Source organism: Zea mays, chromosome 4, assembly GCF_902167145.1.
Source record: "Zea mays cultivar B73 chromosome 4, Zm-B73-REFERENCE-NAM-5.0, whole genome shotgun sequence".
In the NCBI taxonomy this organism is placed as follows: Eukaryota; Viridiplantae; Streptophyta; class Magnoliopsida; order Poales; family Poaceae; genus Zea; species Zea mays.
Window position 1 is genome coordinate 154,166,170 of NC_050099.1, and position 20,508 is coordinate 154,186,677.

A 20,508-nucleotide genomic window follows, 5' to 3' on the forward strand; every position below is an offset into this window, starting at 1 on the left:
ACAGCCTCGCAACGTATCTTTTTTATGGATATTGTTGCTGCGTATGACTGTGACTGTTAATAAAAGGAAGCTCCAACGTGAAAGCTAGCACGGCCGCAATCCCAGCACTGCTTTACTACTACTCGTTCTCCCCAACGAAGGCTTGCGTTAGCTCGTCGAACAGCTGGTGTACAGCAACCATCAACAGCTGAACCGTAGAGCAATTTAGCACGAACATGGCGTAATTTTCACTAACCTGTTGAGGTACACGACCGTCAACCAGCAATCTAGCAACGTCGGCTTCCCAAAAAAAAAAAAAAAGCAGCCAAAGGCCAGTATAAACGCAAACTCACCGCTTGAAACGGAGCGCAGATCAATTGACCTTCCAAGCTCCATAGAGTCAGGGTGGGGGAGCGGACAGTTAAGGACGTACGACGCCTGACAATGACTGCAACAGGCCACTAGCAGTCGATCGGCACAGAGAGACTGAAGAAAACTGAGTCCTCAAATCATCTGAGAGTAGCGTCGTGTGTTTAAAAAACAAGATAGTTTTTAATGTAATTTCAATAATTACTAGAAAAATATGTGAATTTAATAAATAAATCTGAGAAATTAACAACCACATCCACGTGCATAAAACATATAAGAGAGACAACGCTGCTTGTCTGACAGTCATTCTCAACAAGTTAAAAAATGTGAGTTGAAGAGGAAATCATAATCTGCTACTTTTGTAATAGTTAGAGCTCCTCAAGAATGACTATTTTAAAGACATAGTTTTATTTGCTGTCATTCTGTTGCATCAAAAAAAAGTAACTTGACTATGTATCATTCGACCTAGTGATAAACACCTATATATATATATATATATATATATATATATATATATATATATATATATATATATATATATATATATATATATATATATATATATATATATATATATATATATATATATATATATATATATATATATATATATATATAGGTATAACGGGAGCCCTGGACTTCGGATATTAAAGGAAGCCCAGGTCGGTTCCCGAGGTCTGGTCGATGGAACAGGCGCGCCTGTGTTTTAACGTGGGGCTGAGAGGTGGCATGCAGGACAGACGGCGCCGTGACGCGGTTGTTTGAATGGTAAGGGAATTGCGCGGAATTAAAGGGAATAGATGCCACATGCAAACGTGATTACTGTGATACTTGGGCGCGTAAATTATGGATCTTGCATGGTAAGTAATGTGCGGAAGGTAAAAAAAATGAAGCATAAGATGTTGAAAGATATGGCATAAAACCGAAACGGCATAATAGATGCATAAACAGTATATACCGATTGGCGTAAAACGTTGTGTCATTGTGCGTAAATTTTATATTATGAATTTTAGTTTGACAAAGACGTCGCCATAATATCGGGACGGTTTCGGAAATAATAGGGAGACCCTGTAAACGTGGATGCAGTTACTTTTATAGTATCCGAGATTTACTTTCATTCGGAAAAAAAGACCACTAAGCCTGCATAACTAATCAGAGTTGGAGATGGCCGGCTCTGGAGGGTCGCCGGCGATGGAAGGAGATGACGTTCGTCTTGATCTAGAGACAGAGGGAGGAGTTGGTGGTAACTCACTGGTGACACCACCGCCTGCTCTAATGGGTCCTGAGATCGCCGAGATGAGCATAGGGGAAGAAGGAGAACAAAGGGTTCGACCTTCTATGTCCAATATTAGCTCCAGGGAGATGGATACGCCACAGATACTGCGTTCACATGTAAGTCCAATCGCTGTATTTGATTATTGATTGATTATATTGTTGTGAACATATTCCATGGTACAAACAACAATGACAATGAAATAGCAGGCAAAAACATTGATCCAACTATAGTGCCAACGGTAGGGATGACTTTCAAGGATGTTGATGATGCATATAAATTCTATAAAAGATATGCATATGAAGTTGGATTTCCACTGAAGAAATACAGAGAGAAGACATTCAGTAAGTGGATAAATTGTTCACGTGAAGGTAAAAGTGCAGCAAAATCAAATGATACACCTAGGATGAGGAATAGATCATCGGGGCGTACGCAATGCAAAGCTAGAATAAAATTTAAAAAAAAAATATGATGATGAAAACAAAATGGTTGTAGCTACAAAAATTGAACTGGTAAACTTGGAGCATAACCATGAGTTCATAACTGACGAAGCAGAGAAACAACATTTACGTTGCAACAAAATTAGGGATGCTGAGTTCATAAATTTTGTGGATGCAATGCATGATAGCCGAGTGCCGCAGCATTGCATAGTTGATTTTATATCAGAAATGAATGATGGGCCGGAGAACGTACCGGTAACTGCTCAAGATCTGAAAAACATGTAAGCAATACTTTTTTGTTACATGTGTATATATCAATAGCCATGAATATTACTATAGTAAATGTGTGTGTAATAATTTTTTGTGCAAACAAATGTAGGAGGGCAGCCAGGAGAAGAGAAAATTGCTCAAATGATGTAGCCAAACTTTTGGCTTTCTTTAGAGAATGCAAGAAACAGAATCCACAATTTTTTTGTGATTTCCAGCTAGACGATGATGGGAAAATAGTTAGTATTTTTTGGTCACACGCAAGTATGCAGGGGGAATACGCAGATTATGGTGATGCTGTGACATTGGATACAACACACAAGACAAATATATATGATAAACCACTGGGCATGTTTGTTGGAGCTAACAGCCATCTGCAGTGTACAGTGTTTGGATTTGTTTTGTTGGGAGATGAAACTGTACATACTTTTGAATGGGCTTTCAATTCATTCAAAACATGTATGGGATGCGAGGGTCCAAGAGTTATGCTTACAGGTATGTGATATATACATTTGTTATGCAAAACAGTGAATTAATTTATTGTGAAAATAACTGAATAATCTGTGAGCAATTGCAGATCAAGATCCTACAATGCCAATTGCTCTGAGAACTGTATTTCCAAAAATAGTTCACAGACTGTGCTTATGGCATGTACAGAACAGATTTATGCCATTCCTAAATGAGATATATGCCAGGTTTGCTGTTAAGGATTTTAAAACAACATTCCAGTCTATTATACATCATCCATTAACTCCTCATGAGTTTGAATGTGCCTGGGAAATGATGCTAGAGGAGTTCAATCTTCATGAAGATATGACTCTACGCAAATTATATGAAATAAGAAAAGAATGGATACCTGCATTTTTTAAAAATGACTTCTGTGGGGTAATGGTATCTACACAACGAAGTGAGAGCATGAACAGATTAGTGAAGCAATCACATGTAGATGCGAACACCCCACTGCATGAGTTCGCTAAACAAATGATGAAAATGTTGCACAGCAGGAAAATGAAAGAATCAAAGGAGGCATTGGTGAGCAAGGTATGTCGTGCTTGTTAGCAATAACGGTTTTGCATACATTTATGTAAATAATTTGTTTAATTATGATAATAATGTGTTATAGGCACCAAGGACAACGGATACATTATATAGGTTCGAAGTGAGAGTCTCTAGAGCATACACCAGAGCTGTTATGAATAGATTTGAGGAATCAATGAAATACGCCACTGCATACAAAATATTAAAGGACCCAGACGGATGTGATAATGAATGGATCGTACATCATACAAAACGGTCTAATAAAATTGTGTGGGGACAACATCAATTCAAGATAACAGCAGACATAGAAGCTGGGGAGTATACATGCGAGTGCAAACAGTGGGAACATACAGGTTTGTACGTATTATGTTGGTTAGCATAAAAAATTTGCATACTAGAGAATTTGATGATTGTAGTACAAATTAATGTATATTTTTGAAATAATGGTTCGTTTTCATGTTTTCAGGTCTATTGTGTGTTCATCTTTTAAGAGCCTTCATGCATCTTCAAGTTGAAAAGATACCTTCAAAGTATATATTGCAAAGGTACACTGTCTCATCAAGAAAAGATGTTCCGTTTGAAAGAATTGATAAGAGCTTCAGGGGGAAGGATAGAGTTACTAAATCATACAGACAGAAAATGTTGTTAACGAAAACAATGAAAGTAGTTCGCCAGGCGTGTATGTCAAAAGCAGGGTACGATAAGGCGATAGATGTGTTGGATGAGCTCGATGTCGTTCTAAGCCAATTGGAGCCAGATATTGGATGTAATGAGTTAACAGATGTTAGTGATAATGAGGAAGACAAGGTAATAATATTGCAGATGTTTTAGTGTTATACTATTTGTAACATAAATTATGCATAGTAACATGTTATTTTGTACCAGGAAGAAGAGTTGAATAAAAATAATGCTGGCGATGGAAGATGACAATACAATTACATGTCATAATAAGGTATGTAAAAGATATATATATAAGCTTGCATGAAGTATTGTACATAATGAATATATAAAATCAATGTAATAAGCAAATAATATTTTGTAGGATTCGCATAACACCAGGACTGGATGTGAACATGTGTTAACAATAATAACAACTGGTAACCAGGTACATATTAAAATAATATTGTTTATTTGTCTAAAATGAAAATATATATTTATGCTGCATGTAAATGTTGATGTATTTGGGTTGGGCTCTAAAGGAGGACAACATGAGAATTTCACATGAGGTTGGTGATACAAGTTCTCCGTGTCACGTAGCACATGAACAAATGGAACATATTGCTGCATCCTCAGAAGCTAAAAAAGTGAGCATTGATAAATGATTTTACTGATTGGTATAAATATATGTAAATATGCATATACTAAATAGTAACGTCTATTATTATGCAGAGGTTGAATTTTAATGTGGATGTTATAAATCTGAGTATGCCGGATCGTGCAAGACCAAAAGGCCGGACAATCAAAAATTCAGAAGATAGGATTATGAGACTAGGTGCGAAAGGAGAGAAAAAGAAGAATAGGAGATGCCATTTGTGTGGAATAGCAGATGGGCATAACAGCAGAACATGTCTGTCTGTGGAAGAGAACAGGGCAAGACTAGCAAAACTGTCTAATCGAAAGAGAGGACGGCCAGCCGGATCAAGACTAAACAATAAAACAACTGCTCCACAGTGGAATGACATCGACTGCAAAAAAACATCGTATTGATGAAGAAGTGGAAAATGAAGAAGCCGATGAGCATATGGATTTGGGCGAATAATTTGAAGTGTGACTAAAGAGTGGTCGATTTAGTAGAAACTTGTAATATCATAATGACTTATGCTATATTTTGTTGGAAATTCAATAGTTTGCATGAAAGGGTTATATAATGCGTTGATATAAAACTATAAAATGTTGCGTAAATATAGACAATTACACAAATTATGTAACTGAATATGTACAACAAATTGGCATTGAACGTTTAGCAATCGGAAGGTCTGGACATTAATGCTATATAAAACTGTATACACTTAACAATACTAATCAAATGGGAGTGCATACGTCGGTTTCACACTTCAAATACAACAAACAGGATATAGCATAAACACTTGTTACAATTAGCATAATTAGCGTGAAAAATGTATAAAAGATGAACCTAGTGTATATAAAATAAGGAAGTATATATTATGCATAAAACTTGAATATTGAAACAATATGATAATACAAATAAGCCAAACATTGGAAGCAAAACGATTAACCAACTCACAAACTGGAGATGAAAACATCATAGAATTTGTTAACAGATAACATAAATAGACATTCTGGTAACAATTATGTTTGACACACTTCAAATAAAAACTGATGCGAAGTAGCATAGACATTAGACACATTGAACATAAGTGGCACACGGAGTATCAGACACATGATCAGAGGCCTAACATAAGTGACTTGACAAGTAACATAAACAGTTTTGTGGATCCCACAGGGAATCATGTTCAGCTATGCTATCTAAGTCTTGGCTTTAAAATAGCGGCGTCTCCTTGGAGAATACTTGAAAGGCAGCAGTTCTGCAGGAAGGGGGGCAACCATGTTGTTGCGATGAAAGGTAAGGTAATGCAGAACAAAGGCACGTTGGTCCAATGGTTCATCCTGAAATAGCCATAATATCAAAATTAATGGTAGAATAAAATCTGAAGGAGTAATATATGCAAGATTAGAAGATTAATTTAGTGACATACCGGAGTATAAAATTCTGATAAGTCGCCATCATCAAAATCGTAGTAGCAGAGGAAGTTTGCGACAAAAAAACCACAATCATTTGACCCTGGTGTCATGGTTGGACAATTGGGAAGGAGCCCAATCTTGTAGTTGCCAAACTTTGGTACAGTTGACTCAGGTCGAGCTTCATGTAAGGCAATGCTAAGTCTTCTCATTATTAATCTGGACCAAGGTATCTTCGTTCCATTTATCATCATTTGATCATTATGGATTTGTTTCCATGTAGTGCCTCCAAGCAATGTACCATAAGGATTTGAATCTAAGATGTCTATTCGACGACGTTCAAAATTGATTGCATAAAGGGTCCAGTGGCTTCGACGTAGCATAGGAACCAGGATCTGTTAAATATATATGTAAATTTATGAATGATTTATACTATGCATATGAAAAATTAAAACTAATACAACATAAAACTAGTGACCAAAAGAACATTCTAACATTTGTACAAATGAAACTGATTAGAGCTCACCAATTTAATCTGGTTCAGAACATCATCTGAAGGAAGGGTCGGTTTAAGATGTTCTTTAAGAAGTGATGTTGTGAAGGGCTGTGGATTTGAACTGTGTTGTTCAAACTCCTCGATATTCAAAACGGTCTGGACAAAGAAAATAAATTGATTAGTATTATATATTTATACAGTAAGTGTTGCAATAAGATACATAGTTGTGGAGAAAAATTACCCCAACGTTGACATTCAGTATTAGAGTGTTGATTACAGAATCTGGATTGTATAATACATCATCCTGATGAATACAGTCGATAAATCGATGCATGAAAGTATTCTCAAGACATTTGTTGGGACCAAACGACTGGACAACATCAAGGACAGACCCTCCAAATCCTCCAAAATTAATGATAGACCTGGGGAAAAAACTTTGATTACAATTCTTCTAATTATACTTAATTGGAATTTGAATAACTAATACATACATGCTCGGATCTAGTTTTCCTGACAAAATGAACTTAAGCAGGTTGCGAGCACAGTCTTCACGTGACACGTGAGGATGTTCAGCGACTGCAGCTTTACAGGAACTATCCTTTGCAACCAGGTCAGTAGTTGCCTAATATATGAATATATGTTAGTAAACAGTTGCATAAATATGTATGTCTTAGTGTATAAATAGGAAAAATATGAAAATGACAACATGTCTTACATCTGTCAGTGGGGTTTTATCGAACAGAGGTGCACCAGATACAGGAGTATCATGTGTAACAGATTTTTGTCCTTCCTGTAACCAATAAATTTATTAGTATAAACGTAATGAAACATAGGGTATAATTAATATTAGCATAATATGATGAAGGTGTAAATACTTACACTATTTATATCTGGTGTTAACTTAGGAGCAGCAGGCTTGTCTGTTGTGGGAGCCTGGGGATTTAAAAAAAATAAAGCATGCATATATATTAATGTTACTTGCATACATTGTAAATGAAATAATAATAATTGTGATATAAGGAAGTCAAACATTAAATTTTGGAGTCTTGTCAAAAATAGGGGCATCCATAACTTCATCTTTTTTGCAGACGTTCCCACTGACAATCTATAATGGAAATAACTGAGATTTGAGTAAACAGTAACTTGTATGCAGAATAGAATATATGCATTGTATATATAGTTTGTATGAGAAAACTTACATCATCTGATACTTTGATATGATCAGTAGGAACATGGCTTTCCTGATCATGTTGTTGTTTATCAGGTGTTGGAACAGTTGGTGTGGATACTGGATCATTTGTTGGAGGCATTGAGGTAGGGGGGTTATCTACATTTGGAACATATAATAATATAGTAGTTGTTATTGAAATATAACTGCAATATAAATGTATCGTTATAAAAAAATGGTTAAACATACACATTTGCAAACTACATCAGTATACTATCAGGATGCATAAATAAAATACAGTTTTCAAAAAATGAAATACACTGAAAAAATATGTTGCTGCTTGTATGAGTATAAATTAATATATAATTTGTATATACAAAACTGCATATAATAAATTGTTTGAGATCGTATAAGTATATATTATTTTCCAGGAAATAATTCGTGAACTTGATTAGTTTAAAAAAATAAACATAAATACTAAAACCTTCTGGCTGTGAATCGCGCTGCGTTGCAGCTCTCAGAACTTCATCGATCATTTCACCAAATGTTTCAGAGAGTTCAATCTACTTCGAAACAATCATCTGATGGCTCAGTTGAAGGGAATCACAGTATTTATCCACCTCTTTGTCATGAGCATCAAACAATGATTGAAACATTGGACGCTGCTGGGAGGGCAAACATTGCAACTTGTTGCCAATCAAATTCTTGATACGTGGCACATATATGTTGAAAACGGCAGAAACAGGCCGTTCTGGAGCAATGACGTAACACGTTTCTGAACGGCTACGAAACTGTATAAAGTAATATAGAACAGTTAGCAGTAATAATATTTTAACATCTGCATAACAGGACAAAAAGTTGTTTATGTCTAACCTCTGCATATCCGAATGGTTCACCAGTTTTACGGGGGGGGGCGTCTGTCACCACGAGCCAACTCTTTTATGGTCTCATTGTCAAAAAACTTAATGTGTGGAGTATCATATTTGTTAACAGGAGATGCAGGGTGATGTAGGTGATCAAGATAGTAAATCTGAAAAAAGGAATGCACAAATATATAAAATTAGTACATAACAACTATTTGCATATCATATATATGCACATTAAACAAAAAAAATACTTACCAGAACAATGAGTGAGCATCCATATATTGTTGCTGTGATGTTTGTTTTGTTCCTTTTATGCCAACGTGCGGCAGCATCACACAAATCCGTGTAAACTAGTTGACACCAGTCAATATCAGACATTCGGGCCATGTTTGAAGTCATGAGTACCTCATTGTTTGTAATGCCCCAAGAAGCAGAAGGAAAAAGAAGCCGATTGAATAGAATCAGAAAAAAGCATCTAATTGATAGCTCATCATCGTTGCCAAGCACTATCTTGTCTTGAAGCTTGACAACATCAAATTCTTCTTTACCAACATTGAGATCACGTCTCAGTTTTGCAGCAGCATCCACTTCACCATACCAATCAGTAAACTCCCTGCCTCCTCCAGCACATGGCAAACCCAAAATCAGATGAACCGTATCTTTTGTTATCTTTAGTTCCTTGCCATCCCCTGGGCGTATGGTCATGTCATGTGGATCCAATTTATCCATCAACCACCTGATGAGTGATCTGCTCTCTAAGGCATCAGTTCGCAAATCAAATATGCTTGAAAATCCCAACCTAGCGACAGCATCGCGCTGCCGATCGCTCATTATCCAAGATGATACAATAACATCATAGGGAATGCAGCGGATATTCAGTTTCTGGAAGCATAAATGAATATGCATTAATACACAAAGTATATATATAGTTAGAACTAATGATACAATATTTACAAACAAGAGATAATTATTACATGCTTGTAAATAACTAGTCTACAACAATAAAAAAAGTAAACACCATATTTGTTGATAATAATATACATAAATTTAAAGTGGGGGAAAATACAAACTTGATTGGGCACCAAAATTAACACATGAATAAACATAAATATATACATGTTACCTGTGATTTTCTAGGAGTCTTCTGTTTAGGAGAGTTTTTTTTTGTAATGATATTAGACTTTGGACTTCTTTTCACGCAAGGAACTTGAGGAGAAGGTACTTTTAACTTCTTTGCACTGATTTGTTCTGAAGGAGAAGGTGAGGCAGATCTGAATTGGCGCTTCAACGATGGAGCATCCATGAAATCGTCGTCGGACAGTGTGGATGGAACAGGAGGTTTTCTTTTTAAACGACAAGCTAACGCCTTTCTGCGAAAACGATGGATAGGGGCTGGCTGTGGCTCATTCTGCTCCTGATTTTGGGGAATATCATCTTGGTGAGCTAAGCTGCTGGATCTTGTACGTCTGGAAATATCAATTGAAAAAACCTCCTGACTGGATTCAATGGTTAATCTTTTTGGATTACTGGGCGGGCGATCAACAGACTTCATGATTAAATACTGAATAGATCTGTAGAAAAAAGAAGCTGTTTTTAAATACATTGATTTATGCATGAATATATGCCAAAAAAAACTAATTTTTACTATAACTATCTGAAATGCATACTATATAATGCTAAGTGGAATTACATAACTTAAACTACCTTTTACATTTATGCGATAGCATTTAATGAACAATGGTTATATACAAGCATAAAGATTGATTTAATATTTCATATAATTGTAAATGGATCAGGATAAAATAAGAGCCTTTTTGCATCAACTAACTATACAACATATTTTAATAACTGGTTCATAGTAATAAAAACATTTAGCTCAAATAACATGAATATTTAAATAACATTTGCTTAAATAACAGTATCTGTATGTATTTATATATAATGAACAGGAGTGTAAACTAATTATGCAAGTAAATAGAACAATTCAAATATGCTTAATATATTGCGAAATGTTCATAAACTTGTGTATGAATGAGCATACACATTACTGCCAATATGCATATATATCAAATTTAATGAGTATATTTTATATATAATAAAACAGATGTGTACATAAATGATTTAATTGAATGGGCATAAAAAGTACTGAGGATATGCATATAAATGAAATACAATAAGCATATTAGATAATTAAATAGATGTGAAAACAAATCATTAGAGTAAATGTGCATAAAGAATACTGACTATATGCATGTATAATAAAACAAATGTGTAAACAAATGACTCAAGTGAATGTGCATAAACAGTGCTGAGGATATGCATATATATCAAATACAAATAAGCATATTTGATAATAAAATAGATGTAAAAACAAATCATTAAAGTAAATGTGCATAAAGAGTACTGACTATATGCATATATAATAAAACAAATGTGTAAACAAATGACTCAGGTGAATGTGCATAAACAGTACTGAAGATATGCATATATATTACATACAAAAAGCATATATGTGTTACTTGGGTTGTATAAGAGTACTCTCTGCTAACTCATCAGTAAATACCTAATCCACAGCCTTTGTCTAAATCTATGAATGTCGGGCGATAGTGGGAATATAGAATAAATACACATGCCCTAATATCGGGGCTCCTAAACAAAAAAGAGATGCAATGCGCGATGCAATGACCCGATTATAGTGATGTCTAAGCGGATACAAATCACACATTTAGCTGGAGAATAAGGGTTACAATCAAATCCACTTCAATCGACCGATAGGCTTCAAAAAATCGACGGCAAACTCGGTGTATTTCAATGTTGGATTACCTGGAACTTCTTGAATCGGGCTCCAATGCTGGGAGATTGAAGGATGTAAGGTGGAATGGAAGGGCGCTGGATTGGAGCGGCGGTGGATTGGCGCTGCGCTGGTTTGGAGGCGCGGAAATCGCCTGGGGAGTCGCCTCCGACGAAAGGAAAATCTGCGCGGCTGGGATTTTCTTCAAATCGGCGCTGGTTTGTCTCCGTTGAATGCACGACTACGGTTTTAGAAACAGGAAACGTGGGAGAGGTGGCTGGCTGACGGAGGTAACGGCGCCGTGACTAGGACCTGTTGACTCGGTGTGGTTCAACCAAAATGCCCATGTTGACTAGCCTGGGCTTCCTCTATTATTGGAAGCCCAGGGCTCTTAATATATAAACTATATATATATATATATGTGGACTAGGTGAGTGTCCATGCGTTGCGGCGGGAGTAAATTTTTTTGTATGAAACATATAAACGGAACGACAAATATCACTATAATATGCAAAATTCGTGTGGTAAACATTATCAATATCACACAAATTATTTCTAAAGAGCCAATTTAGAACTTTGTAACGATAGACAAATGTGTCGACAACCATACATTAATCTAATCCTTTTTAGCGATATCGATAAGTCGCTATTGTATGTTGCAGGGATGACATATCGGCACAAAATTTCCTCATAACTTAACAGATCAATCAGAAAGTTCCTTCGAAGAATCTTTGCATCCTACACACAAAGACAACAGAGAACAAAACGTCAAATTTATATTATGTAACTAGAATGTATGTTCGAACATGAAACGAACGTACTACACTCACCCTAATAAATTCCATTCGTATGTCATTCCCCCACATGGTCATAGCTTGTAGAACGAGTTAGCTGGTATTAACCTATAGAACAATGTTGGGCAACTATGTTATATACAATTATTATCATAGAAAAAATTTAAACTACTGAGAAGGTGGTACGAAGAAAATACCCTCTTAAGTCAATTGGAATACCAGTCCGAATTGTATGTTCCCACTTAAAAATATCCCCTGCCCATCCAGAACGTTTCTTGTTGTAGGCAATCTTATATTTCTTTGAGGCCATGATAATCGTTTCTGCGAACCTCTTGTTGGCATGTGCTTATACCAATCTTGAGTCGGTGTAAAGTTGATAAAAGTCACATGCTTTTTAACATGATCTATTATGAAAAGGGTGTAACATCCGTTAAATTTCCATGGCAAAAGAACCTGCAAAATATCAGTCATTAGGAATACAAAGAAGTGCCCTTTATAAATACATTCGAAATAAACACATACTTACATATCTACATCTCATGATATAATAATTCATTGATGACCAACAATCGAGTGTTTTGGCTAAGTCTTCTGTTGTAGGGTCCTGATGGTACTTTGGAAGTTTACCAAAACCAACCGTTCTCTGGATAAGTATATATACATTTTCACATGAGGATTAAATGTAGATATTATATATTAATACATTATTGATTGGAAACAAACTTACCCAGAAACGTATGTCCATATAATGTTTTATATTCTTTATGATTTCTCCTTTCGGTCTACATGACTCTTTATTGGCAAGCAGCCGAATGACCATGCCAAAACATCTTAGAGTCATATCTTGATTTATCATTAATATGTTTTGCAGGTCTTTGACAGATATTTCTATCTTAAAAGGGTTGAAACTTCGCACCCATGTCATCCTGTAATGTAGCATGACAAAAGTCAATATCAATAATCTAAGTAGTTGGTATACATAAAATAGATAAATCAATGAGCACTTACTCTAGTGTCGTATCGTCTTGGATTGCCATGATATAATCACATAGAACATCTATTAGATCGGCTTTGGTCACTGGTATATCCTTTGTGGAAAGACCACCCATTAAAAAGTCATTGGTGCACCCATCAGTCGAGACTTTGACAGGAGTTCTTTTATCCCAATCATCAACAAACCACCTTTGTAAGTCTGCTTGAGTAATAGGGCATTCCTCATCTTCAAACACTACTTCGCGGTTGATAGTCGCCTAGAGGGGGGGTGAATAGGGCGAAACTGAAATTTACAAATATAAACACAACTACAAGCCGGGTTAGCGTTAGTAATAAAGAAACGAGTCCGCTAGAGAGGGCGCAAAACAAATCCCAAGCGAATAAGCAAGTGAGACACGGAGATTTGTTTTACCGAGGTTCGGTTCTTGCAAACCTACTCCCCGTTGAGGAGGCCACAAAGGCCGGGTCTCTTTCAACCCTTCCCTCTCTCAAACGGTCCCTCGGACCGAGTGAGCTTCTCTTCTCAAATCAAAGCCGGGAACAAAACTTTCCCGCAAGGGCCACCACACAATTGGTGCCTCTTGCCTTGATTACAATGGAGTTGTGATCTCAAGAACAAGTGAGAAAGAAAAGAAGCAATCCAAGCGCAAGAGCTCAAATGAACACGGCAAATCACTCTCACTAGTCACTAGGGCTTTGTGTGGAATTGGAGAGGATTTGATCTCTTTAGTGTGTCTAGAATTGAATGCTAGAGCTCTTGTAGTAGTTGAGAAGTGGAAAACTTGGATACAATGAATGGTGGGGTGGTTGGGGTATTTATAGCCCCAACCACTAAATGTGGCCGTTGGGAATCCTGTCTGTTCGATGGCGCACCGGACAGTCCGGTGCACACCGGACAGTCCGGTGCCCCCTGCCACGTCATCATTGCCGTTGGATTCTGACCGTTGGAGCTTCTGACTTGTGGGCCCGCCCGGATGTCCGGTGCACACCGGACAGGTACTGTTTGCTGTCTGGTGTGCCAGCATGGGCGATTCTGACTTCTGCGCGCGCAGAGCGCGCATTAAATGCGTGGCAGAGAGCCGTTGGCGCGGAGATGACCGTTGCTCCGGAGTCGCACCGGACAGTCCGGTGCACACCGGACAGTCCGGTGAATTATAGCGGACGAGCCGTTGGCTTTTCCCGAAGCTGGCGAGTTCCTGAGGCTGACCTCCCTTGGCGCACCGGACACTGTCCGGTGTACACCGGACAGTCCGGTGAATTATAGCCGAGTCGCCCTGGAAATTCCCGAAGGTGGCGAGTTTGAGTCTGAGTCCCCTGGTGCACCGGACAGGTACTGTTTACTGTCCGGTGGCACACCGGACAGTCCGGTGCGCCAGACCAGGGGTGCCTTCGGTTGCCCCTTTGCTCCTTTATTGAATCCAAAACTTGGTCCTTTTATTGGCTGAGGGTGAACCTTTTACACCTGTATAATCTACACACTTGGGCAAACTAGTTAGTCCAATTATTTGTGTTGGGCAATTCAACCACCAAAATTATATAGGAACTAGGTGTAACCCTAATTCCCTTTCAATCTCCCCCTTTTTGGTGATTGATGCCAACACAAACCAAAGCAAATATAGAGATGCATAATTAAACTAGTTTGCATAATGTAAGTGAAAAGGTTGCTTGGAATTGAGCCAATATAAATACTTACAAGATATGCATGGAATGTTTCTTTCTTTATTTAGCATTTTGGACCACGCTTGCACCACATGTTTTATTTTTGCAAATTCTTTTTGTAAATTCATTTCGAAGATCTTTTGCAAATAGTCAAAGGTAAATGAATAAGATTTTTGCAAAGCATTTTCAAGATTTGAAATTTTCTCCCCCTGTTTCAAATGCTTTTCTTTTGACTAAACAAAACTCCCCCTAAAGGAGATCCTCCTCTTAGTGTTCAAGAGGGTTTTGATATACATTTTTGAAAAACTAATTTTCTTTTCCTTTTGAACACAATAGGATACCAATTGAAAAATACTTTTGGAAAGCATTAAGTTTTTGAATTTGGTGGTGGTGCGGTCCTTTTGCTTTGGGCTCCTTTCTCCCCCTTTTTGGCATGAATCGCCAAAAACGGAATCATTAGAGCCCTCGAAGTGCTATCTTCCCCTTTGGTCATAAATAAATGAGTTAAGACTATACCAAAGGCGAGGTCCTTTTCCCGGATGCTCATTTCTCCCCAAGGAATAGAGAGTTGCTTGGAGTGATGGCGAAGTATGAGTGACGGAGTGGAAGCCTTTGTCTTCGCCGAAGACTCCAATTCCCTTTCAATATACCTATGACTTGGTTTGAAATAGACTTGACAACACATTAGTCATAGCATATAAAAGAGACATGATCAAAGATATATAAAAGAGCAATGTGTGCAATTTTAACAAAAGAAGTTCCTAGAATCAAGAATATTGAGCTCATGCCTAAGTTTGTTAAAATATTGTTCATCAAGAGGCTTGGTAAAGATATCGGCTAATTGATCTTTAGTATTAATGTATGAAATCTCGATATCTCCCTTTTGTTGGTGATCCCTCAAAAAGTGATACCGGATGGCTATGTGTTTAGTGCGGCTATGCTCGACGGGATTGTCGGCCATTTTGATTGCACTCTCATTATCACATAGTAAGGGAACTTTGGTCAATTTGTAACCGTAGTCTCGCAGGGTTTGCCTCATCCAAAGCAATTGCGCGCAACAATGGCCTGCGGCAATGTACTCGGCTTCGGCGGTGGAAAGAGCGACCGAATTTTGCTTCTTTGAAGCCCAAGACACCAAGGATCTTCCCAAGAACTGGCAAGTCCCCGATGTGCTCTTCCTATTGATTTTGCACCCCGCCCAATCGGCATCCGAATAACCAATCAAATCAAATGTGGATCCCCTAGGATACCAAAGCCCAAACTTAGGAGTATAAGCCAAATATCTCAAGATTCGTTTCACGGCCGTAAGGTGAGCTTCCTTAGGGTCGGCTTGGAATCTTGCACACATGCATACGGAAAGCATAATATCCGGTCGAGATGCACATAAGTAGAGTAAAGAACCTATCATCGACCGGTATACCTTTTGATCCACGGACTTACCTCCCGTGTCGAGGTCGAGATGCCCATTGGTTCCCATGGGTGTCTTGATGGGCTTGGCATCCTTCATCCCAAACTTGTTTAGAATGTCTTGAGTATACTTCGTTTGGCTAATGAAGGTGCCCTCTTGGAGTTGCTTCACTTGGAATCCTAAGAAATACTTCAACTCCCCCATCATAGACATCTCGAATTTCTGTGTCATGATCCTACTAAACTCTTCACAAGTAGACTCGTTAGTAGACCCAAATATAATATCATCAACATAAATTTGGCATACAAATAAGTCATTTTCAAGAGTTTTAGTAAAGAGTGTAGGATCGGCTTTACCGACTTTGAAGCCATTAGCAATAAGGAAATCTCTAAGGCATTCATACCATGCTCTTGGGGCTTGCTTGAGCCTATAAAGCGCCTTAGAGAGCTTATAAATATGGTTAGGATACTCACTGTCTTCAAAGCCGGGAGGTTGCTCAACATAGACCTCTTCCTTGATTGGTCCATTGAGAAAGGCACTTTTCACGTCCATTTGATAAAGCTTAAAGCCATGGTAAGTAGCATAGGCCAATAATATGCGAATTGACTCAAGCCTAGCTACGGGTGCATAGGTTTCACCGAAATCCAAACCTTCGACTTGTGAATACCCTTTGGCCACGAGTCGAGCTTTATTCCTTGTCACCACACCATGCTCATCTTGCTTGTTGCGGAAGACCCATTTGGTTCCTACAACATTTTGGTTAGGACGTGGAACTAAATGCCATACCTCGTTCCTCGTGAAATTGTTGAGCTCCTCTTGCATTGCCACCACCCAATCCGAATCTTGAAGTGCTTCCTCTATCCTATGTGGCTCAATAGAGGAAACAAAAGAGTAATGTTCACAAAAATGTGCAACACGAGATCGAGTGGTTACCCCCTTATGAATGTCGCCGAGGATGGTGTCGACGGGGTGATCTCGTTGGATTGCTTGGTGGACTCTTGGGTGTGGCGGCCTTGGTTCTTGCTCATCCTCCTTTTCTTGATTATTTGCATCTCCCCCTTGATCATTGCCATCATCTTGAGGTGGCTCATTTGATTGATCTTCTTCTTCATCAACTTGAGCTTCATTCTCATTTTGAGTTGGTGGAGATGCTAGCGTGGAGGAGGATGGTTGATCTTGTGTATTTGGAGGCTCTTCAGATTCCTTAGGACATACATCTCCAATGGACATGTTCCTTAGTGCGATGCACGGAGCCTCTTCATCACCTATCTCATCAAGATCAACTTGCTCTACTTGAGAGCCGTTAGTTTCATCAAACACAACGTCACATGAGACTTCAACTAGTCCAGTGGACTTGTTAAAGACCCTATATGCCCTTGTGTTTGAGTCATAACCAAGTAAAAAGCCTTCTACAGTTTTAGGAGCAAATTTAGATTTTCTACCTCTTTTAACAAGAATAAAGCATTTGCTACCAAAAACTCTAAAGTATGAAATGTTGGGCTTTTTACCGGTTAGGAGTTCATATGATGTCTTCTTGAGGATTCGGTGAAGATATAATCGGTTGATGGCGTAGCAAGCGGTGTTGACCGCCTCGGCCCAAAACCGATCCGAAGTCTTGTACTCATCAAGCATGGTCCTTGCCATGTCCAATAGCGTTCTATTCTTCCTCTCCACTACACCATTTTGCTGTGGCGTGTAGGGAGAAGAGAACTCATGCTTGATGCCCTCCTCCTCAAGGAAGCCGTCGATTTGAGAGTTCTTGAACTCCGTTCCGTTGTCGCTTCTTATTTTCTTGATCCTTAAGCCGAACTCATTTTGAGCCCGTCTCAAGAATCCTTTTAAGGTCTCTTGGGTTTGAGATTTTTCCTGTAAAAAGAATACCCAAGTGAAGCGAGAATAATCATCCACAATAACTAGACAGTACTTACTCCCGCCGATGCTTATGTAAGCGATCGGGCCGAATAGATCCATGTGTAGGAGCTCCAGTGGCCTGTCGGTCGTCATTATGTTTTTATGCGGATGATGAGTGCCAACTTGCTTCCCTGCTTGGCATGCGCTACAAATCCTGTCTTTCTCAAAATGAACATTTGTTAATCCTAAAATGTGTTCTCCCTTTAGAAGCTTGTGAAGATTCTTCATCCCAACATGGGCTAGTCGGCGGTGCCAGAGCCAACCCATGTTAGTCTTAGCAATTAAGCAAGTGTCGAGTTCAGCTCTATCAAAATCTACCAAGTATAGCTGACCCTCTAACACTCCCTTAAATGCTATTGAATCATCACTTCTTCTAAAGACAGTGACATCCATATCAGTAAAAAGACAGTTGTAGCCCATTTGACATAATTGGGAAACAGAAAGCAAGTTGTAATCTAAAGAATCTACAAGAAAAACATTGGAAATAGAATGGTCAGGAGATATAGCAATTTTACCCAATCCTTTGACCAAACCTTGATTTCCATCCCCGAAAGTGATAGCTCGTTGGGGATCTTGGTTTTTCTCATATGAGGAGAACATCCTTTTCTCCCCGGTCATGTGGTTTGTGCACCCGCTGTCGAGTATCCAACTTGAGCCCCCGGATGCATAAACCTACAAAACAAATTTAGTTCTTGACTTTAGGTACCCAAACTGTTTTGGGTCCTTTGGCATTAGAAACAAGAACTTTGGGTACCCAAACACAAGTCTTTGATCCCTTGTGTTTGCCCCTAACAAATTTGGCAACTACCTTGCCGGATTTGCTTGTAAGCACATAAGAAGCATCAAAAGTTTTAAATGAGATAGCATGATCATTTGATGCAATAGGAGTTTTCTTTCTAGGCAACTTGGCATGGGTTGGTTGCCTAGAGCTAGATGTCTCACCCTTATACATAAAAGCATGATTAGGGCCAGAGTGAGACTTCCTAGAATGAATTTTCCTAATTTTGCTCTCGGGATAACCGACAGGGTACAAAATGTAGCCTTCGTTATCCTGAGGCATGGGAGCCTTGCCCTTAACAAAGTTAGACAAGTTCTTAGAAGGGGCACTAATTTTGACATTGTCTCCACTTTGGAAGCCAATGCCATCCTTAATGCCAGGGCGTCTCCCATTATAAAGCATGCTACGAGCAAATTTAAATTTCTCATTTTCTAAGTTGTGCTCGGCAATTTTAGCATCAAGTTTAGCTATATGATCATTTTGTTGCTTAATTAAAGCCATATGATCATGAATAGTATTAATATCAACATCTCTACATCTAGTACAAATAGATACATGCTCAATAGATGTAGAGGGTTTGCAAGAATTAAGTTCAACAATCTTAGCATGAAGAATATCATTTTTATCTCTAAGATCGGCAATTGTAACTTTGCAAACATCAAAATCTTTAGCCTTAGCAATCAAATTTTCATTCTCTAATCTAAGGCTAGCAAGAGAAATGTTTAATTCTTCAATCCTAGCAAGCAAATAATCATTATTATCTCTAGGATTGGGAATTGAAACATTACAAACATGAGAATCAACCTTAGCATTTAAACTAGCATTTTCATTCCTAAGGTTGTCAATAATCTCACGGCATGTGCTTAGCTCACTAGACAATTTTTCACATTTTTCTACTTCTAGAGCATAAGCCTTTTTAACCTTAACATGTTTCTTGTTTTCTTTAATTAGACAATCCTCTTGGGAGTCCAAAAGGTCATCCTTTTCATGAATAGCACTAATCAATTCATTTAGTTTTTCTTTTTGCTCCATGTTAAGATTGGCAAAGAGAATACGCAAATTATCCTCCTCATCACTAGCATTATTATCACTAGACGATTCATATTTAGTGGAGGAGTTGGTTTTAACCTTCTTCTTTTTGCCGTCCTTTGCCATGAGGCACTTGTGGCCGACGTTGGGGAAGAGAAGTCCCTTGGTGACGGCGATGTTGGCGGCGTCCTCGTCGGAGGAGGAGTCGCTTGAGCTCTCGTCGGAATCCCATTCCCGACATACATGGGCATCGCCGCCCTTCTTCTTGTAGTACCTTTTCTTCTCCTTTCTTCTCCCCTTCTTGTCGTCGCCTCGATCACTGTCACTAGATATAGGACATTTAGCAATAAAATGACCGGGCTTACCACATTTGTAGCAAACCTTCTTGGAGCGGGACTTGTAGTCTTTCCCCCTCCTTTGTTTGAGGATTTGGCGGAAGCTCTTGATGACGAGCGCCATCTCCTCATTGTCAAGCTTGGAGGCGTCTATTGGTTGTCGACTTGGTGTAGACTCCTCCTTCTTCTCCTCCGTTGCCTTGAATGCAACGGG

General features: G+C 38.4%; 1 protein-coding gene and 1 long non-coding RNA gene across 2 annotated transcripts; both read right to left on the reverse strand.

The window, feature by feature from the left end:
- Positions 1-5,625: 5,625 nt before the first annotated feature.
- LOC103655593 (uncharacterized) lies at positions 5,626-12,103 on the reverse strand. The gene is made up of 13 exons (XM_020551891.1): positions 11,998-12,103; positions 9,720-10,167; positions 8,852-9,478; positions 8,604-8,760; positions 7,762-8,521; positions 7,593-7,667; positions 7,442-7,495; positions 7,278-7,352; positions 7,054-7,184; positions 6,804-6,984; positions 6,593-6,718; positions 6,084-6,461; positions 5,626-5,994 (listed from the first exon to the last, which is right to left on the reverse strand). The coding sequence occupies exons 5-13, from the start codon at positions 7,981-7,983 to the stop codon at positions 5,854-5,856; spliced, it is 1,383 nt and encodes a 460-aa protein (XP_020407480.1). The 5' UTR covers positions 7,984-8,521; positions 8,604-8,760; positions 8,852-9,478; positions 9,720-10,167; positions 11,998-12,103; the 3' UTR covers positions 5,626-5,853.
- Positions 12,104-12,220: 117 nt separating this feature from the next.
- LOC109945569 (uncharacterized) lies at positions 12,221-12,808 on the reverse strand. The gene is made up of 3 exons (XR_002268807.1): positions 12,708-12,808; positions 12,379-12,634; positions 12,221-12,289 (listed from the first exon to the last, which is right to left on the reverse strand). It is a non-coding gene; the product is annotated as an uncharacterized lncRNA (long non-coding RNA).
- Between the last annotated feature and the right edge of the window lie 7,700 nt (positions 12,809-20,508).